An 18,882-nucleotide genomic window follows, 5' to 3' on the forward strand; every position below is an offset into this window, starting at 1 on the left:
TAGGTCAGAGGATGGGTATTCTGTGGCGCGTAACTCTCCTCATGACTCCGCAGTCTTTCCACCACCTGCAAGGCACAAGTCAGGAGTGTGATCGAATACTCTCCATTTGCCTGGATGGGTGCAGCTGCAACAAGAAACGAAACACCATCCAGGACAAAGCAGACCACTTGATCAGCACTCCCTCCACCATTTTAAACATTCACTCCCTCCACCACCAAAGCAATGTGGCTGCAGTGTGTATCATTTACACTGTAGCAACTCACCAAGGCTTCTTTGACAGCACCTCTCAAATCTTGGACCTCTACCACCTAGAAGGACAAGGGCAGTAGGCACATGGGAACACCACTACCTCCAAGTAACACATCACCCTGACATAGAAATATACTGCCGTTCCTTCATTGTCAAAATCCTGGAACTCCCTACCTAACAGCACTCTGGATGTACCCTCACCACACGGACTGCAGTGGTTCAAGGTGGTGGCTCACCACCACTTTCTCAAGGGCAATTAGGGATGGATAATAAATGAAGTGATGCTCACATCCCATGAATGAATTTAAAAAAAAAATCTACTTTTCCCTTATTTATAATTCCACTTCTTCAGGTGAGAAATGGGGAAAACACAATTTCGAGCAGCAAAATTCAATTTCTCTGTTCTGACAAATCTGACCATAACCTTCATTCCATGCCCCGGTGCAAGTTACACGTTGTACTGTATCACCTGTTGATAAAGAGCTCAAATAGGAGTAGTGTTGCCCACTGTAAGTAAGATATTGTTCACATAGTAGTAGCAGCTGTAATGCTAGGTAATAGAGATGGATATCCAGCCAGATTCAGACAAAGTAAATATAACAAATGTAACATTCTTCAGTGAATGTCGACATAAAATTTGCAGGCAGATTCCTCGAATGGGGGAAAAACAACAGGTGCAAGCAGTTTCAAGGAATAAAAAACAGCTTTGCTGTAGACAAGCCTTACGACTTTTTTTTCCAGCCTTCAGTTCTCACAACTTACATCCAAGCTAGAATCCTGTTTTTTATTTTGTGAAACATATTCAGATAGTTCTTGCGATGATGCACCCAGTCGGTATCCACCACCAGCAAATGGCTATAAAATAAATCACAAACCTTACAATAAATACAACACATTTATCAGTGTTGTTGTGTATTCATACAAAGTAATGGAACATTAAAAGACTTTACCCAGAAGGCAACTACAGCACACTACATTTATCGTATCATATTGAGCAGATCTCTCAATCCCAAAGGTCTCATGTGGAGCAAACATTTTGAAAGGTGAGGCACCAGGTTCAGTGTGAAGTTATTATGTGAAATAAAGCTTCTACATTATCAGAACTCATTGCCAAATGATGACAGAATAAAAATTAAAGTAAGAAGCACCAAGCATTATATATAAAAGTAACTATTATGATATTTATTTTATAGGGGCAAAGGTGAGGAACTTAATATCTTGGCACTTCCAGGCGTCCCTGGTTTGTGGATTGGCTATTTTCTTTAGCTCACATATGGTGCTAACACCAAGAAACTCACTCACTTGTAGCTTTATTACCTTTTAAACCTATTAACCTTACAAAACAAATATTAAAAGAACCTCATTTTGGTTTTGCCCATCTTCACTTCTCTCATTCACTCCTCCCTTCCTTATTATTTTGGATTATTTAAATGCCATATTCTAAATGTTCAGTTTAAACAAGTTTGGTACCTGGTGTCCTGTGTCCTCCATTGTATCACTTTCAATTTAGCTCTGACACACAAGTTTAAATCAGTCACCGAGAGATTAAAAACTCGCTCCCAAGGTTGTTTTCACCTGATCTAATCATCTTGTCCCTGAAATTATCAAGTGAAAACACTTTAGCTATAATCAGGCTGACATCCCGAAGACTGAGCACCCATGAAGATAACAAATCAGCTGTTCAGGTGACGGAACACTGCCAAAATGAGTTATCTTGTCTTTTTAAAATGGCAGATAGAGACAGTGCAGAAACAACATTTCTATAGTGCGTTACAATGTCAAATTGTCAGGAAGTACTTTTTAAAATGGTGACTTATTTAGGCATACATGGTAATGTAAATATTCAGTGGTAACGTTTAGCAGGAACAGTGAGATTCTTCTCAAAAATGTCACACTCCTGGATTTTAATATTATGGGACTGAGGGCAGGCTTTGCAAACAACTCATGCAATAGCATGTAGTAAGTCCTAGCCAACTAAGACCGTTGTCCTACTCAACCTCCCTCCCCTGGCTCCCCATCCCAACACATTCGTTTTAAAATCCTTGTATTTATTCACAGATTCCTCCATAGCCTCGCACATCTGCACAATCTGCTCCAGCCTTGCATTTCTACTTGCAATTCCCGTTCTGCCGACTGACCCTGCTGTGGATACACTGTCCCTCCAATCCACCATTGATGGCAGAACCTTCAGTAATCATATACCTGCACTCCAGAATTCCTTTCCTAAATTCTTCCAACTTGCTACATATCTCCCAGTTTCAAATGCCTCTTCAGAACCTCTTTCTTTGATTGCCTTCCCTAACAGTAGTAACTCATCATGAAGTGTTCTGGGATATTAAAGGTACTTTATAAATGCAAATCACAGGTTTCACTTGTCAAAAAAAAACATTGTTTGGATTTGGGAACCAATCAATCAAGCGGTAAAATTAATAAATTATTTTATGAACAAACTTTTGCAAGAACCCTTCAAGAACCCTCCTCCTCCTCCTCCTCCCCCCCGCCCCATGTATGTTTCTGTGCTATGTTTAAAACCAGATTTTGGAGACTTGGTTATGTGCCAGTTTCTATGATCCACCAGGAAAGGTCCCCATAATTATGGCAGATAATCATGGCTCTATGCCTTTATTTTATTACAAATTTACTTTTCCGACTTTAAAAAAAATGCAGCACTGTAACTTTTCAAAACAGCAAAAAAGTAACACTATTTTGAGACCGCTGAATTCACAATGCTTCTGTAGACATTCCTACATTCTCTTACCACTGCTCTGTTTGCCTCTCCTACACCTCCTGTCCAGTGATCCACTGGAACTGCCCCATGTTCCTTAGCTCCTTTAAAAAGATCATCCACAATTTCATTTAGATTCTTTTTCTTTGGAGGTCCAACAATCTCCTGGCCACTGTGTTCAGAACCACCTGCATAAAAGCTTAAAAAATTAATATACAGTGAGTGAAATCCAGTGCTTTACTTTAACAAAAATAGCATAAGGCACATTAACAAATGAACATTATCATTACATTTGCTCTTGCTCTCCAAGCGTAGAGAAAGTACACATCTCTTTGACACACATTACCATCACAGAGTACTCTTCCATGAAACAATGCATCAGGGAAAAATTAGATGTTTCACTGCTTGCAAGTCCAATTCTATTACTGACCTAAGGGCTTGATGTATCCTACAAAACACAAACAATGAAATGTACTTAAATAGCTCCAACAATGCTTCAGTGGGTAAATGCATTGCCTGGTATGCAGCTGAACCATACAAGTAATAAAGAAAGAGGAAAATAGATAAATAACTTGTATTTATATAGTGCCTTATGTCCTGAGGATGCCATAAAGTGCTTTACAACTAGTGAATTACCTTTAAAATGTAGACAGTATTACGATGTAGGTTAATGGAGCAGCAAATTTGAACCCAGCAAGGTCTCACAAACAGCAAATGAATAAATGACCAGTTAATCTGACTTGGGTAGTGTTGGTCGAGGGAGGAATGTTGGTCAGGATGCTGGGAGAAGTCCCTGCTCTTTTTTGAACACTGCTATGAGATCCTTTACATTGACTAAATACATTTCCGTTGCACAGAAATTTATAAAGAAGCAGAAAAAAAGCATGTATGCCAGATGTCAGGTTGCAAATACATCTGAGAATCAGGCTAAATATAGAAAGTTCAGAGGAAAAGTGAAAAAGAAAATAAGAGGGGCAAAGAGAGAGTATGAGAACAGAATGGCAGCCAACATAAAAGGTAATCCAAAAGTCTTCTATAGGCATATAAATAGTAAAAGGGTAGTAAGAAGAGGGGTGGGGCTGATTAGGGACCAAAAAAGAGACCTATGCATGGGGCAGAGGGTATGGTTGAGGTACTAAATGAGTACTTTGCATCTGTCTTCACCAAGGAAGAGGATGCTGCCATAGACAGTGAAGGAGGAGGTAATGGAGATACTGGATAGGATAAAAACTGATGAGGAAGAGGTATTAGAAAGGCTGGCTGTACTTAAAGTAGATAAATCACCAGGAGCGGATAGAATGCATCCTAGGATGCTGAGGGAATAGAGTGCGGAAATTGCGGAAGTACTGGCCATAATATTCCAACCCTCAATAGATACGGGGGTGGTGCCAGAGGACTGGAGAATTGCAAATGTTACATCATTGTGCAAAAAAGGGAATAAAGGTAAACCCAGCAACTACAAGCCAGTCAGTTTAACCTCGGTAGTGGGGAAGCTTTTAGAAACAGTAATCAGGAACAACATTAACAATCACTTGGATAGGTATGGCGTAATTAAGGAAAGCCAACACTGATTCGTTAAAGGCAAATCGTGTTCAACCAACTTGATTGAGTTTTGTGATGAGGTAACAGAGGGTTGATGAGGGTAATACAGTTGATGTGGTATACACAGATTGCCAAAAGGCGTTCGACAAAGTGTCACATAATAGGCTTGCCAGCAAAATTGAAGCCCATGGAATAAAAGGGACAGTGGCAGCCTGGATACGAAATTGGCTAAGTGACAGGAATCAGAATAGTGATGAACGGTTGTTTTTCAGGAGGAAGGTATACAGTGGTGTTCCCCAGGGGTCAGTTCTAAGACCACTGCTTTTAATGATGTATATATTAATGATTTGCATGTGGGTTCGAAGGGCCAAATGGCCTTATTCCTTGCTGAAACCATTCTATGATTCTAAATAAGGCTTAGTATGGGTGGTGCAGGCTCACAGCTAGTTTTGTTTGTGACCATAATGGTGAGGTTTGCAGTGTGTTCTGTAACTTTGGCTGAAGGAAAAGTAATGGATTGTTATTGTGACTATTCTGGATGGTACTTCATGGATTATGGGCAGGCTAGGGACCCGATAGTCTGTGTGGCCTGTGTCAGCATGGTCTGTGCTATGTTCTCAGACCTCATTCACAGTCATGGGATAAGGAGAGATATTTTGGCACTGATTCATAGAGACAAGTCATGGTTTTGGTATATCTGGTATTTTCACAATGCACCCAATCTGTGAAACCTAGACTTGGTGAGAACAGTGTTGGTCATAACTCTGCCTTGTTTTGTGAAACAGTACTTGTAGCTACTGTGGACCTTTGCAAGCAAAAAATTGAATACAAATTCAATTGAGTTTTATTATATTCAATTCTATTAATTAGATCTCTGGAGATCAACCCCTCAGACTGATTCTAGAAATCCAACAGTTGGTTGACCTTAAGGAAAATGGTGCACAACCTCTATTTCAGGATGAAGTCAGATTACCCACAGCAGCATTACTTATTTGGCACTCAAGATTATTCTGTGCTGTCACCATGTAGAACAGGTTCCAATCTGCCAGAAATGTCAAAAACCCTTACCGTTGACCCTCATCAGTCGTACTGCTACTTTGTTCATCCTTCTTCAGGTCTTTCAAGGAGGATATTCTGGAAGTACCACTGCTGGAAGAGGGAAAATAAGTATCTATTGTTTAGTTCACTGTGATAAAAGATTTAAAACAATCACTGATTTAAATTTCCAGCTCATACTTAAAGTAAATCCCATTAAATCAGTATAACTCAATTTTTAAACTCATTTTACCAATTAAGTCCATTATTGAAGAATCACTGCAAGTTTGTCAAGTGATAATGTACAATTGATTAAGTAGCACATGAGCAGTGTGCACTACACGTTACTACAATGTAGTTATTGACATATTATGATAATCTCTTCAGATAATATCAGGGATAAGGAAGACATCAACAAACACTGACCACATACACCAAAAAATGGAATAAAAAATGTCACTTGAAGCATTAGGGAATATAAAATCTATTTGATTTTTTTGAAGTGGGAGGAATTCTTGCAGTTTTGGACATCATCCAAACCCCTCTCAGATTTTAGCTCCATGACTCGCTCCCATACATATGCAGTCCAACCCTCTGCTAGATATTTATTAACTGTCCTTTAATGACACAAATATAAATTAACCCTCAGGTTCATATCTTGCATAGAAGAAAAGTGCTGTTGAAACCATCAGGTCACCTACAGCTTAAGGTGTTGGCACTTCTATTAATGACAATACTGAACTATTGAATGAAGCAATTAAGATGGAGAGGATGAAAAAATACATCCAACAACCATTGCTGACTGTTTAAGTAGCAAAACTGATACTTGGAAACAACCTGCATAGATCAAGAAACAAAACATTTTACATCAAGAATGCACACGTTTACCCAGCTACTTAAAACAAATACTGCTAAACTCTCTCGAGTAATCAAAAGGTTAAAAATCTAAGATAAGCAAGATAATTCAGCATACAGAGGTCCCAATCAGGATGGTCCTTGAATTTCCCCAAGCTTTTGTCTTCACTGAGATTTAATGTGCACACGGTTATTAGTGTGTAAATTGTCCAGCAAATTGTGGGGAGGAAGAGATACCCAGTGAGTTGTGAATTGCCAAAAATTGCTGTTAGCCTCGCGAAAATGGCAGCTTGCCATCAACTTCACCATGTGTTTCAAGACATTGATGCATTTGTGCAGTAATTACCAATTAAACTTCCTGCAGAAATTTAAGGTTGGTACTTAACAGCGCAAGTACCCTTTTAATAACAAGATTCATTTTTGTGAGTTCGGGAAGTGAGAGGGGTCCGAGAGTACGGGAGGTCCGTGAGTTCGGGAGGTCCGTAGGTCAGTTGGGAGTTCAATTCGGACGAGGATCTCACAGCTCTCGTCCAGGCGGGTAAGTGGTTGGCTGTTTGATTGGTAAATATCTCTCTTTTTCTTTTAATTAGATAAGTTTCATTAGAGGGATGGCAGGGCAGCTCAGTCCTGTGGAGTGCACATCCTGCGGCATGTGGAAGTCCTGGACGCTTCGCACGGCCTAGACAACCATGTGTGCAGGAGGTGTCTCCAGCTTCAACTACTTGAGCACCGCGTTTCGGAGCTTGAGTGGCTGCTGGAGTCAATACGGTGCATCCGCGAGGCTGAGAGCTATGTGAATAGCACATTTCAGGAGGTGGTCACCCCGCAGCTTAAAAACATGCAGGCAGAGGGGAAATGGGTGACCACCATACGGAGTAAGAACGCTAGGCAGGTAGTGCAGGAATCCCCCCATGAGTCCTTCTCACTTTCAAACCGATATTCACTTCTGAGCACCGGTGAGGGCGATGCTGCCTCTGGGGAGTGCGGCAAAGAGTCAATTCCAAGGCACCACGGGTGGCTCAGCTGCACAGGGGGGAGGGACGAAGATTAAAAGAGCTCTAGTGATCATGCTTGACAAATCTTCTAGAGTTTTTTTGAGGATGTAACTAGTGGAGTGGATAAGGGAGAACCAGTAGATGTGGTGTATTTGGACTTTCAAAAAGCTTTTGACAAGGTCCCACACAAGAGATTAGTGTGTAGAATTAAGGCACGTGGTATTGGGGGTAATATATTGACGTGGATAGAGAAATGGTTGGCAGACAGGAAGCAAGAGTGGGAATAAAGGAGTCCTTTTCAGAATGGCAGGCAGTGACAAGGGGGTGCCGCAGGGTTCAGTGCTGGGACCCCAGCTATTTACAATATACATTAATGATTTAGACAAAGGAATTGAATGTAATATCTCCAAGTTTGCAGATGACACTAAGCTTGGTGGCAGTGCGAGCTGCGAGGAGGATGCTATGAGGCAGCAGGGAGACTTGGACAGGTTAGGTGAATGGACAAATGCATGGCAGATGCAGTATAATGTTGATAAATGTGAGCTTATCCACTTTGGTGGCAAAAACAGGAAGGCAGATTATCTGAATGATGATAGATTAGTAAAAGGGGAGGTGCAACGAGACCTGGGTGTCATGGTACATCAGTCACTGAAGGTAGGCATGCAGGTACAGCAGGCAGCAAAGAAAGCAAATGGCATGCTGGTCTTCATAGCGAGGGGATTTGTGTATAGGAGCAGTGAGGTCTTACTGCAGTTGTATAGGGCCTTGGTGAGACCACACCTTGAGTATTGTGTGCAGTTTTGGTCTCCTAATCTGAGGAAGGACGTGCTTGCTATTGAGGGAGTGCAGCGAAGGTTCACCAGACTGATTCCCGGGATGGCAGGACTGACATATGAGGAAAGACTGGATCGGCTAGGCTTATACTCACTGGAATTTATGAGAGGGGATCTCATAGAAACGTATAAAATTCTGACGGGACTGGACAGGTTAGATGCAGGAAGAATGTTCCCGATGTTGGGGAAGTCCAGAACCAGGGGGCACGTCTAAAGATAAGGGGTAAGTCATATAGGACCAAGATGAGGAGAAACTTTTTCACCCAGAGAATTGTGAACCTGTGGAATTCTCTGCCACAGAAAGTTGTTGAGTCCAGTTCGTTGGACATATTCAAAAGGGAGTTAGATGTGGCCTTTACGGCTAAAGGGATCAGGGGGTATGGAAAGAAGGCTGGGTGGTGTACTGAGGTTGAATGATCAGCCATGATCATATTGAATGGCAGTGCAGGCTCGAAGGGCCGAATGGCCTGCTCCTGCACCTATTTTCTATGTTTCTATGATAGGTGATTCTATTGTTAGGGGAACAGAGAGGCGTTTCTGCGACCACAGATGTGACTCCAGAATGGTATGGTGCCTCTCTGGTGCCAGGGTCAAGGATGTCACAGAGCGGACACAGGGCATTCTGGGGGGGGGGGGGGGGGGTGGGGGGAGAAGGTAAACAGCTAGAGTTCATGGTCCATATCGGGACCAATGACATAGGTAGAAAGAGGGATGAGGTCCTACAGGCAGAATTTAGGGAGCTAGGAAGAAAATTAAAGGGTAGGACCTCAAAGGCAGTAATCTCCGGGTTACTACCGGTGCCATGTGCTAATGAGCACAAGAATAGAAGGATAGAGAGGATGAAGAATTGGTGTAGGAGGGAGGTCTTTAAATTCTTGAGGCATTGGGACTGCTTCTGGGGAGATGGGACCTGTACAAACCGGACGGGTTGCACCTCAGCAGCCCTGGGACCAATATCCTTGCGTGGAGTTTTGCTAGTGCTGTTGGGGAGAGTTTAAACTAGCATAGCAGGAGGATGGGAACCTGAGAACAAATTCAATAAGGAAGGAAGTAAAGCAGAAATTGGATAGCAAGAATTTAGGATGTGAATCTGTAAGTAGTAATCAAGGAGGTCTTCCTGTGCTAAATGGTATATACTTTAATGCAAGGCGTATAGTGAATAAGGCGGATGAGCTAAGAGCACAGGTAGACACTTAGGAGTATGACATTATAGCCATTACAGAGACATGGCTGAAAGAGGCACAGGTTTGGCAGATCAATATTCCTGGTTACAGGATTTTTAGACAAGACTGAGAGGGGGGGCAAAAAAAGGGGGAGGTCGCGATATTGATTAAAGAAACTATTACAGCGATGAGGACATATGGGTCGAATTGAAAAATAAAAAAGGGGCGATCACACTGCTGGGCATGTATTATAGACCCCCAAACTGTGGGAGGGAGATAGAGGAGCAAATATGTCGGCAAATTGCTGTGAAGTCCAAAAACCATAGGGCAGTAATAGTAGGGGATTTTAACTATTCTAATATTGATTGGGACAAATATAGTGTGAAGGGTATAGAGGGTGTGGAATTCTTAAAATGCATTCAAGAGAACTTTTTTAGTCAGTATGTAACAAGCCGAACACAAGAGGGGACGGTTTTGGGTTTAGGTTTAGTTTTGGGGAATGAAGCTGGGCAGCTGAAGGGGTATTAGTCAGATTCAAGTTAGTTATGGATAAGGACAAAGATAGATCTAGAATAAAAGCCCCAAATTGGGGAAAAGCTAATTTTGCTAAGTTGAGAAATGATTTGGCTACAGTGGACTCCAGTAGATTGGTGGGGATGCTGAGGTGCTGCCCTGAGGGAGTGGCAGTGGGTCAGTGGAGCAGGAACCTGCTGTCCTCTCTCAGGATGACAGCTTTCTTGATCCCACCATTGCCATTCCGCCATTGCACTTATCATTGCCTGTCACCCAGCTACTCCAGACTGCTGCCACCCAGCCTGAGGTGGTGCAGTCTGAAGGCGGGCCTTCCAGGCCCAGAGCTGGTCGAGGGCATCCTACAAGGCCATCTATAGTCTTTGGCCCTGACACACAGCAGCCTTCCACCAGCCATGCTGCAGCCAGAGGGAAGACACTGCGGAGAAGTAGTAGAATAGGTGGACAAAAAAAGGTCTATAAGGAAATGCACAAGGGTGATAAGTAAAGACAGTTATAAATTTTATTGCTTTTTGATAAATAGTGATTGAAGTGTTCAATGTTTGCTGTTGTCTCTCATTTCAGTGCTGGGGATTTGGTACAGAAGGAAAAATTGATGTGGTGATGGGCATGACCAGAGGAACTGGGAAATGGGATGGAAATCAGTGGAAACGAGCTCTGATGAGATGGTCGGGGACCTCTCTTAGAGGATCGTGATGGAGTCACTGCCTCCTCCGTCGTGGCTGTTGCTGCTCCTGCTCGCCCTCCTCCTGAGGTGGCACGGCTATGCCAGGTGGCAATGGCTGTGCGCTCATGATGGTCAGGTTGTGCAGCATGCAACAGACGATGGCGAATAGGGACACCCGCTCAGGTGAGTACTGCAGGACTCGTCCCGAGTGGTCAAGTCAGCAGAACCATTGCTTGAGCACTCCGACGGTCTGCTCAATGATGTTCCTGGTGGCGGCATGGCTCACATTGTACGAGGGCTGGCCAGGAGTGTTGGGGTTGCAGAGAGGAGTCATGAGCCAGGTGCATAGTGGATAGCCCTCGTCTCCGAGCAGCTAGCCGGGGGCTTCATTTGGGGACTGGAACAGAGCTGGCACAGCAGTCTGGCACAGGATGAAGTCATCGTGCTGCTGCCAGGATAGCAGGCACTTACCGTCATTATTCTGCGTGTGGGGTCACTCGCGAATTGTACATTTAGTGAGTGGTAGCCTTTGCGATTGCGGAATATCCCTGGATTATGCTGCGGTATGATGTGGGTGCAGTCAATGGCAGCCTACACTATGGAGAAGCCCGCTATCCTGGCAAAGCCACATGCACACTTGAGCTGCTTCTCTGGTCATGGGGAAGGAGATGTGGTCCCTCCTCATTCTGTACAGAGCATTTGTGACCTCGCCAAATTGGGAGATGTTGGAGATGTCTCCTGTTGCTCCCTGGAAAGATCCACTGGCATAGAAATTGAGAGCGATTGTGACCTTGACTGTCAGAGAGCCGTCCTCACTCTGGTCTGAGGCTCGAGGTCCCGTTGCAGCAGATGGCAGAGCTCTGTGACCATGTCCTTTCTGAAACACAGCCTTCGCACTGCTCTTCAGTGAAATTGATGTAGGAAAACTGCTGACGGATTACCCTGGGAGAGTAAGCTCTTCTGTTGCCACCCCTGTGGTGCCTTCTTCCTCTGGCAACATCTTCATGTGCTTCTCCCAATCTGTGCCTGTCTCTTTCAATCACTCTGTGCCTCACTCTATGGGCCTCTCCCAATGCTATTCCATCTCTTAGTCGTAGCTTTTTTCTCTCCCTCCCTCTTTCTCTGCAATTACTGGCTCCATTGTCTTCGTCGAAGCATCCTCTGACGGTGAAGTCAGAGCAGCCGGTTGACTGCCCGCACAAACCCCATGAAGGGATAGAAATAGTACAACGTCGAAAGTATCGTGAGTAACACAGAGGAAAAGGTAGAAGTCAGAACAATGGTCTAGCAAGAAGTCGCCGAGATCGGTCCAGCAGCCACAATCACTAAAAGTTGCAAACGAGAAATAGGTAATGGCCAACAAAAAACATTCCAAGATGGCGCCTTTAAATAGTGCTAGCGCATCCGGTTCTTGACTGAAACTCGACAGTGCAAGCTGTCGTTGTCATCGCCAGGCGCTGAGATCGCCTGCGCAGGGCAAGTTAACTTCCGGGGCGCTAAGGGGGCGACATGCAAGGCAATGAATCGGGCGTGCCCTGCATAAATAGTGCCCAATTCTGCAGCGGACGATTTTTTCGCCGTGCCCGGGCAAAATCTATTTTGCGTCTTGTTAGAGCCTCCCAAGATTTTTAAAGTTGGTACTTTTGTAAACATGGTGTGTGTCTATGTTTTTCATACTACCCCAGAATACTATATTCAAAAGCAATTTAAGTATAAATTGAACAAGCTTCTTACTTCAATTAGAAAACTACTATATGATTTTAATGAACATGCATTAAAAAAACATATTTTACTATATGGCTCCACTTCCCATTTTTAATCCTCTATTTTATACTGTTCATCTGAAAGCACCTTTATTCATCTGGGACAAAGAGATTGTCCAGGTCACACATGTAGCCATAACTACCATCAACATCTACGATAGGTTATAATGTAATGGTAGGAGGCATTTTTAGCTTTTTCCAACCCAAATTGCAATATTATGTTTCAGCAATGTGATTCATCCAATTGCAGGGCATTTTTTTTTTAAAAGGTATTAACAACATAACCGTGAGGATGAATGTCTCACAAAATTGACAGGTTTGAATAGACAGATAACCCCTTTACAAAACACGGCAAAAAAGTGGTCTAAAGTGCTATTGATAAGTATGTTTAGTAATGCAGTGACTGCTACCAAACTGGTGCTTAGGCCATTTTTTTTCAAAGTTATCATCCTTTATCTAGAGTCAACAAAAATATTACTTACAGCTAGGTACCATTCAAAACTGGATAGTTTCCTTTTTCAGAATGAGAATGTGTTGTTTGGACCACCTAATGTGGGCTTGTAAATATAAATGTAGGAACAGATCAGACTGTTGCAATAAAAGTTAGAAAACCCAAACCAACTGAAGGACTGCAAAAGTTGCTGAACTAAAATTTACAACACGGAAGTTTTAAAGGAAGCTGGGTATATCTCAAAATATTTCTGATATTTCTTACCTATGAACCGCAGGTCTGAAATTAGTAGTATTGCTAAACACTGGTGCATCTTGATGAACCGGTTGATCGTCACCCCCATCCTCATAAAAACTAGCCAGAGCTAGCTACATAACAAAACAAGACAAAAATTATTATCCAGAAAGGTACTTCAAAATCTGTTAGCCTTTAAACAAATAGATTTTGCTGAAATCATTAGATAGAATATACCTAAAAAGTTATGTTTTCAGGTTTCTAATATATACTAAATTGAGAGCCCACACAAAATTGAAACAATTCTCTCTCCAAAGCTACCGTAAATGATAAACAGCAAACTCTATATTCAGATGCATATAGTTCTTTTTAAAAACTGATTCTAACCACACACATTAAAATAAGCTGGTATTAATATCACTAAAACATTTACGTTCAATGCTGTTTGGATAATTTGTTTAAAAATTAATACAGGTACATCTTCTTGAATCCAGCTGTCCGAAAACCGGACATTTTTGAGGCGGCCAAGAGCGCGGCATCGGGCGACGAGGAAACTGGTAAAAAACACAGCACTGGGGAGGCCGCAAGAATTGGTGGGCAGCGAGGAGCGCCAACAGCGAGGTCCGAAATCCGGAAAAATCCGAAACCCGGCACGGTCTCAGTCCCGAGACTGCCGTATTTCAGATGTATTGATTTTTTTTGTCCAAAATACGGAAAAGTCGAAAACCAGCCTGGTCTCGGTCCCGAGGTTGCCGGATTCCAGACGTTGTACCTGTATTTACATTGTGAGGAGAACTATTTTGGATAACCATTTGATACGCAGTATTTTTTTTTAAATTGTGATGTTTGAAGTTGATGAAAAAATTCTGTCATTCAAAAATGCTAAAGATAAAAATTGCAGTAAATCCTTCGGCTAAAATAATCCCAGGCCACATTTGTAACACAGCACAGTTAAACTTTGTTAAGCAATTTTTTCCTTTTTTCTAGTCCTATCATCTAATTGATTTTTATGATCCCTACAGAGCATTATTTACAATTTGATCAGATCCTCTAGGGATGATGGCGAGGGGAGGGGGAAACAAGGCGGCAAATGACTTACTATACTCTTGTATATTTCAGTTACACAGCAGTATTGGTAGAGGTTTTGCAGCAGGTCACCTCCATGTGCACTCAGCGAGGGAGCTGTCCATGGTTTTTTGTTAAACACAAGATCAGATCTAGTAGGACATTATATCTAAGGCGATGATAGCAAAAGCAGTCACAGCTTTAAAAATCCGCCAAGTTCAGGAAGTCACCTTTGTGTTCAGCCTACTGTTTTCCTGTAATTCTTCTAAAAATGTACTTTCAGATGAAGTCACAGAAACATTTCGATAAAACGCTTAAGTGTTATCAGGAAATCTTATCTTTTGATGTACACAGATGTATGACAATGTCTAACCTTCTGTTAAATACCACGCAGTTCTGTTGCATTTATATTGATTTATGTTTCCCAGAAATGTTTGGAAATGCTTCTCGTGTAAGCAACTAATTTAAAGTGCAATAACTATTTGATAAAAGTAAATCTCAGAGTATATATAGACTTCTTTTAGGCTTCCGACATCCCAAATTTACATTAGAAAACTCAATGACAAGTGAAATAACAAAAAACTCAAACCAAGGGAACAAAAGAAAAAAATCTGCAGTCAACTCTTCCACAATAAATATTAACTTTGCTGTGTTTTCTTACTTTTACTTGATCCTTCACAGTATTTATATTAGTACAACTTCTTAGAAGAATGTTCCTGATTTCTCATTTTGCCATTGAAGCATTTCCCCTGGAGTTATAAAGGTAGATGAAAGAAAACCTTAACACAGATGATGAAATATTAAGCCATTATTAAGTTATTACCTTCACTAAACCCATGTTTCAGCCAGTGTACAAAATTAAGACTTTTAGATGTTTTTATGACCTACTAAAACTATTCATGTAACTATTCTATCAAAGAAAGCTGAAGTTTAACATTACAATTTAGTTTTATATAATCAGCTTTAATGTAGAGATTGTCCCTAGATGCTTCACAAAGTCAAAAAAACAGGCACCAAGCCTTTGCAGGAGGTTTAGGAGAGGTGACCAAAAGCTTAGTTGAAGAGATGTGCTTTGAGAAAGTATTTAAAAGTGGTGACTGCAATAGAGGGGGCAAGGGGTTACACAGCAGATTCTGCGGCACAGAATGTAGGTGGCAGAATGTTGGACAATTGGGAATTTATGGACGGTGGTGGGAAAAGGGAGAATTAAGTGTTTCAGTCGCAGTGAGACTATCATAGGGATGGAGGCAGGTAATGCTCCGGAGGTGGAAAAGTAGTCTTGGTAATGGATAGCATATGGAGTTTGAAACTCAGATCTGTGTCGAAGAGAATCCTGAGATTGCAAGTTGTATGGTTCAACCCGAGTAAAAAAGCAAAGAGAGAATGCAATCGAAGGTAAGGGTGCAGAGTTTTTAGCTGGGGCCAAAAATTATGGCTGTTTTCGGTGTCAGCTGTGGCTCAGTGGGTAGCACCCTCACCTCCAAGTCAGAAGGTTGTGGGTTCAAGTCCTACTCCAGAGACATGAGCACAAAAATCTAGGCTGATGCTCCAGGGCAGCAGAGGGAATGCTGCACTGTCAGAGATGCCGTCTTTCTGATGAGACGTCTGCTTTCTCATATGGACATAAAAAATCATATAGCACTATTTTGAAGAAAAGCAGGGGAGTTATCCCTGGTGTCTTGGCCATTATTTATCCCTCAATCAACATCACTAAATACAGATTGGAAATTCCAATGTCTCGGGTCCGTAAGAAGTTCCAATGCTGCAAAAAGGTTAAGAAGAACAAGAAAGAATAAAGAACCATAGGAACAGAGGATGTAATTGGTGACTTTCACCAAGGCAGTCTTGACGCTGTCGACAGGGCAGGGCTAAAGGGATTCAAATGGCAGTTCTGGGAGAGGGAGGACATAGAAACATAGAAAATAGGTGAGAAATGATGACATGCTCAAGTATGTTGGACAAGGGGAAGTTAGAGGTTGGGCAGTAGTTCGAAAGGACAGTAAGTTCAAGGGTGAGCTTTTGACGGGAATGTAATAATGTGTTTTACCAAAGTTAGCTTAGAGGTAAACTCTGGAAAAATTGTACAATTATTTGAGTAAAGAGGGAAGGTCTAGATGAAGTCACAAATTTAGACATTAGAACAGGAGCTCTTACTGGTGATAAAAGTAAGTAGTATTGCAGAGGTTTGATGAAGGAGGAAAAATGTAAGTTAGTTTAATATTTTAAGTTTTGGGTGTTTGAGCTTTCCTATAAAAGCCTACCATCTAGTGTGTTTATTTGGCATTGATGAAACTACTTCTGTGGGCAAATAAAAGTTGTTTTTATCCACACCCTTGGACTTTAGATAACTAAAGGGAGGGGAAAAAGACACATACACACAGGCATACCAGTGCACTAAAAAAAAGCAATAAAATGAAAGTAGATACAATGCAGATTTCCCATTGTATCAGTCAGATTCATAGTGCTCAATTTTGGCCATGACTTGCTCCAATTTTTTTGGAGTAAGTTGTTTTTTCTGGCATAAGTTAAAAAATGCCACTTTCCCCAATAAACTTGCTCCAGAGTAAATCAGTTTGGTCTGATTTTTTTTACGCCAGTTTTGGCCATTTATGCCACTTTGGCAAGCTAAAACTTACTCCAAATTGACTTAGGTCAGCGTATGTGGCCAGCTCTGAAAAACCTTGCGGGCAGTTAAGAAAGCGGCGCAGATTAGTACATCGGCGGACATTAGGCCAGGGATAGGGGAGGGAAGGGAACCGGAGAGGACCTGAAACTAAACAACCAAGCACCAAACATTGCAAGGAAAAGCTCAAACAATTAAAATACTAATAGAAATCAAGTAAATCCTATCTTAATCATTAGTCGGCCCAGGAAGGCAACGGGCCGGCCTGTGCGTGAGGCCTGGGATAGGGGCGGCTGCAAATGAACGGGAGTTGCGGCATCGTTTGGGTGGGGGGGGGGGGTGGTGTGTGTGAAGAGAGAGCGAGAGATGCTGGCCTCGATATCAATGGGTTGGGCGAAGCAGAGCAACCGAACACGGCATCGGTTGGGTGGGGGGGGGGGGGGGGGGGGGGGAGGAGGAGGAGGAGGAGGAGGAGAGAGAGGAGAGAGAGAGAGAGATGCTGCCCTTTAAATCAATGGGGAGGCTGGGGGGTGGGAGAGAGGAGAGTAGGGAGGCAGGTCACAAGACCAGGGCAGGGGGGAGTGAGGTGACCCAAGGAAGGGGGGGGGGGGGGGGGAGAGGAGAGGACAAAAGACCTTTGGGTGTGGTCCATCTGAACAGAGAGAGAACTGCAAACATGTGCTGTGCTGTGCTGCCTGCTTTGACCTTCTTTGAAAGTTTAACTTTAAGTATGGGGGCAGTACTCACAATGCCATACCTTTTGCAAGCAATCTGCATCATTGTGCTACGTAGGAGACAATTGATAATAGCTCATCACATCAGGAACATCAGAGCCCGTAGGCTGCTGGACAGGAGGCCTTACCCACATTGGCAATTTCGAGTCAGGCGTTTGTACCTGGACCTGAGTGATACAGACTGTCAGAAGGCTGCGTTTCCGCACAGAAGTTGCCCATGAGATTTGTGACTTGCTGAGACCAGACCTACAGCCGAGAAGCAGGTGGATTGCTTTGTCAGTCGAAGTGAAGGTTACAGCTGCACTTTCCTTCTATGCCTCCGGATCGTTTCAATTTACAACTGAAGATGTGTGTGCCATCTCTCAACATGCAATACATGTCTCCATTCACCAGGTCACGGCTGCACTGTATGCGCAGAGGAATGACTTCATCAAGTTCCCAATGACCGGCCAAGCAATGTATGAGCGGGCTGTGGCGTTCTCAAGGATTGCTGGCTTCCCAAAGGTACAGGGTTGCATTGATTGTAGCCACATCGCCTTGCGAGCACCTTTGGAGAATGCCGAGATGTACAGGAATAGAAAAGGCTTCCACTCCATTAATGTGCAGCTCGTGTGTGACGACATACATCGCATCAGGTCAGTCGATGCAAGGTACCCTGGCAGCATTCATGATGCGTTCATCCTACGCGACAGCCTTATAACTGAAATGTTTGAGCAGCAAAGGGAAGAACTGGCTACTGGGAGACAAAGGGTACAGCCTCAACACCTGGCTCATGACGCCCCTACGCGTAACCTGGACGGAAGCTGACCCTGAATATAACATGTCGCACATTGAGACGCACAGCATCATAGAGAGGACCATTGGCATCTTGAAACAGCGTTTCTGATGCCTGGACCATTCCGGAGGCTACTTGCAATACTCCCCTGAGATTGTCGGTCAGTTCAACTGTTGTGTGCTGCATGACTTAGCCATCATAAGGCAGCAGCACCTGGTAGTGGAAGAAGACCCACCCGAGGTGAGAGTGGCTGATGATGATGATGTGGAAGATGCAGGTGGCTAACAGGAGGACGATGATGATGATGATGATGATGAGGAAACCATGCAAGTGCCTGAGGAGAGGGAGAGAGGGCCATCGTGCCCCCTTAACGATTGCTCGAGCCTTGTGCCAGCAGCTCATCCGTGAACGCTTTGATGATGCCTGAGGGCTCAGCAACAACTATTCCGCATGGACATGTTTATTTTTTGGAGCTGTTCCTAATCTTGTGTTGTGTTAATGGAACATGATACAGTTTTAATGTAAAATATATTTTATTCAAAACTTTGCAATGTACTTAACTTTAGTGTAATAAAATTATTCGTGTATCAAACTTTACTCTTTAAGATCACTTAAATGTTAAGATCACTTAAAAACAAAAAC

At 42.8% G+C, this 18,882-nt stretch overlaps 1 protein-coding gene across 2 annotated transcripts in view; it reads right to left on the minus strand.

The window, feature by feature from the left end:
- LOC139275064 (NSFL1 cofactor p47-like) overlaps nucleotides 1-18,882 on the minus strand; it is an 85,755-nt gene that overhangs the window by 28,239 nt on the left and 38,634 nt on the right. Inside the window, exons 2-5 of one of the 2 annotated variants that reach the window (XM_070892017.1) lie at nucleotides 13,074-13,177; nucleotides 5,585-5,662; nucleotides 3,008-3,173; nucleotides 1,012-1,104 (exon numbers count right to left, since the gene is read on the minus strand). In XM_070892017.1, the coding sequence (XP_070748118.1) occupies nucleotides 1,012-1,104; nucleotides 3,008-3,173; nucleotides 5,585-5,662; nucleotides 13,074-13,177 (441 nt within the window). Of the gene's footprint in view, nucleotides 1-1,011; nucleotides 1,105-3,007; nucleotides 3,174-5,584; nucleotides 5,666-13,073; nucleotides 13,178-18,882 lie in introns of both variants that reach the window. The other variant, XM_070892009.1, reaches the window with a different exon arrangement.

This window comes from Pristiophorus japonicus, chromosome 1 (assembly GCF_044704955.1).
Source record: "Pristiophorus japonicus isolate sPriJap1 chromosome 1, sPriJap1.hap1, whole genome shotgun sequence".
NCBI lineage: Eukaryota > Metazoa > Chordata > Chondrichthyes > Pristiophoridae > Pristiophorus > Pristiophorus japonicus.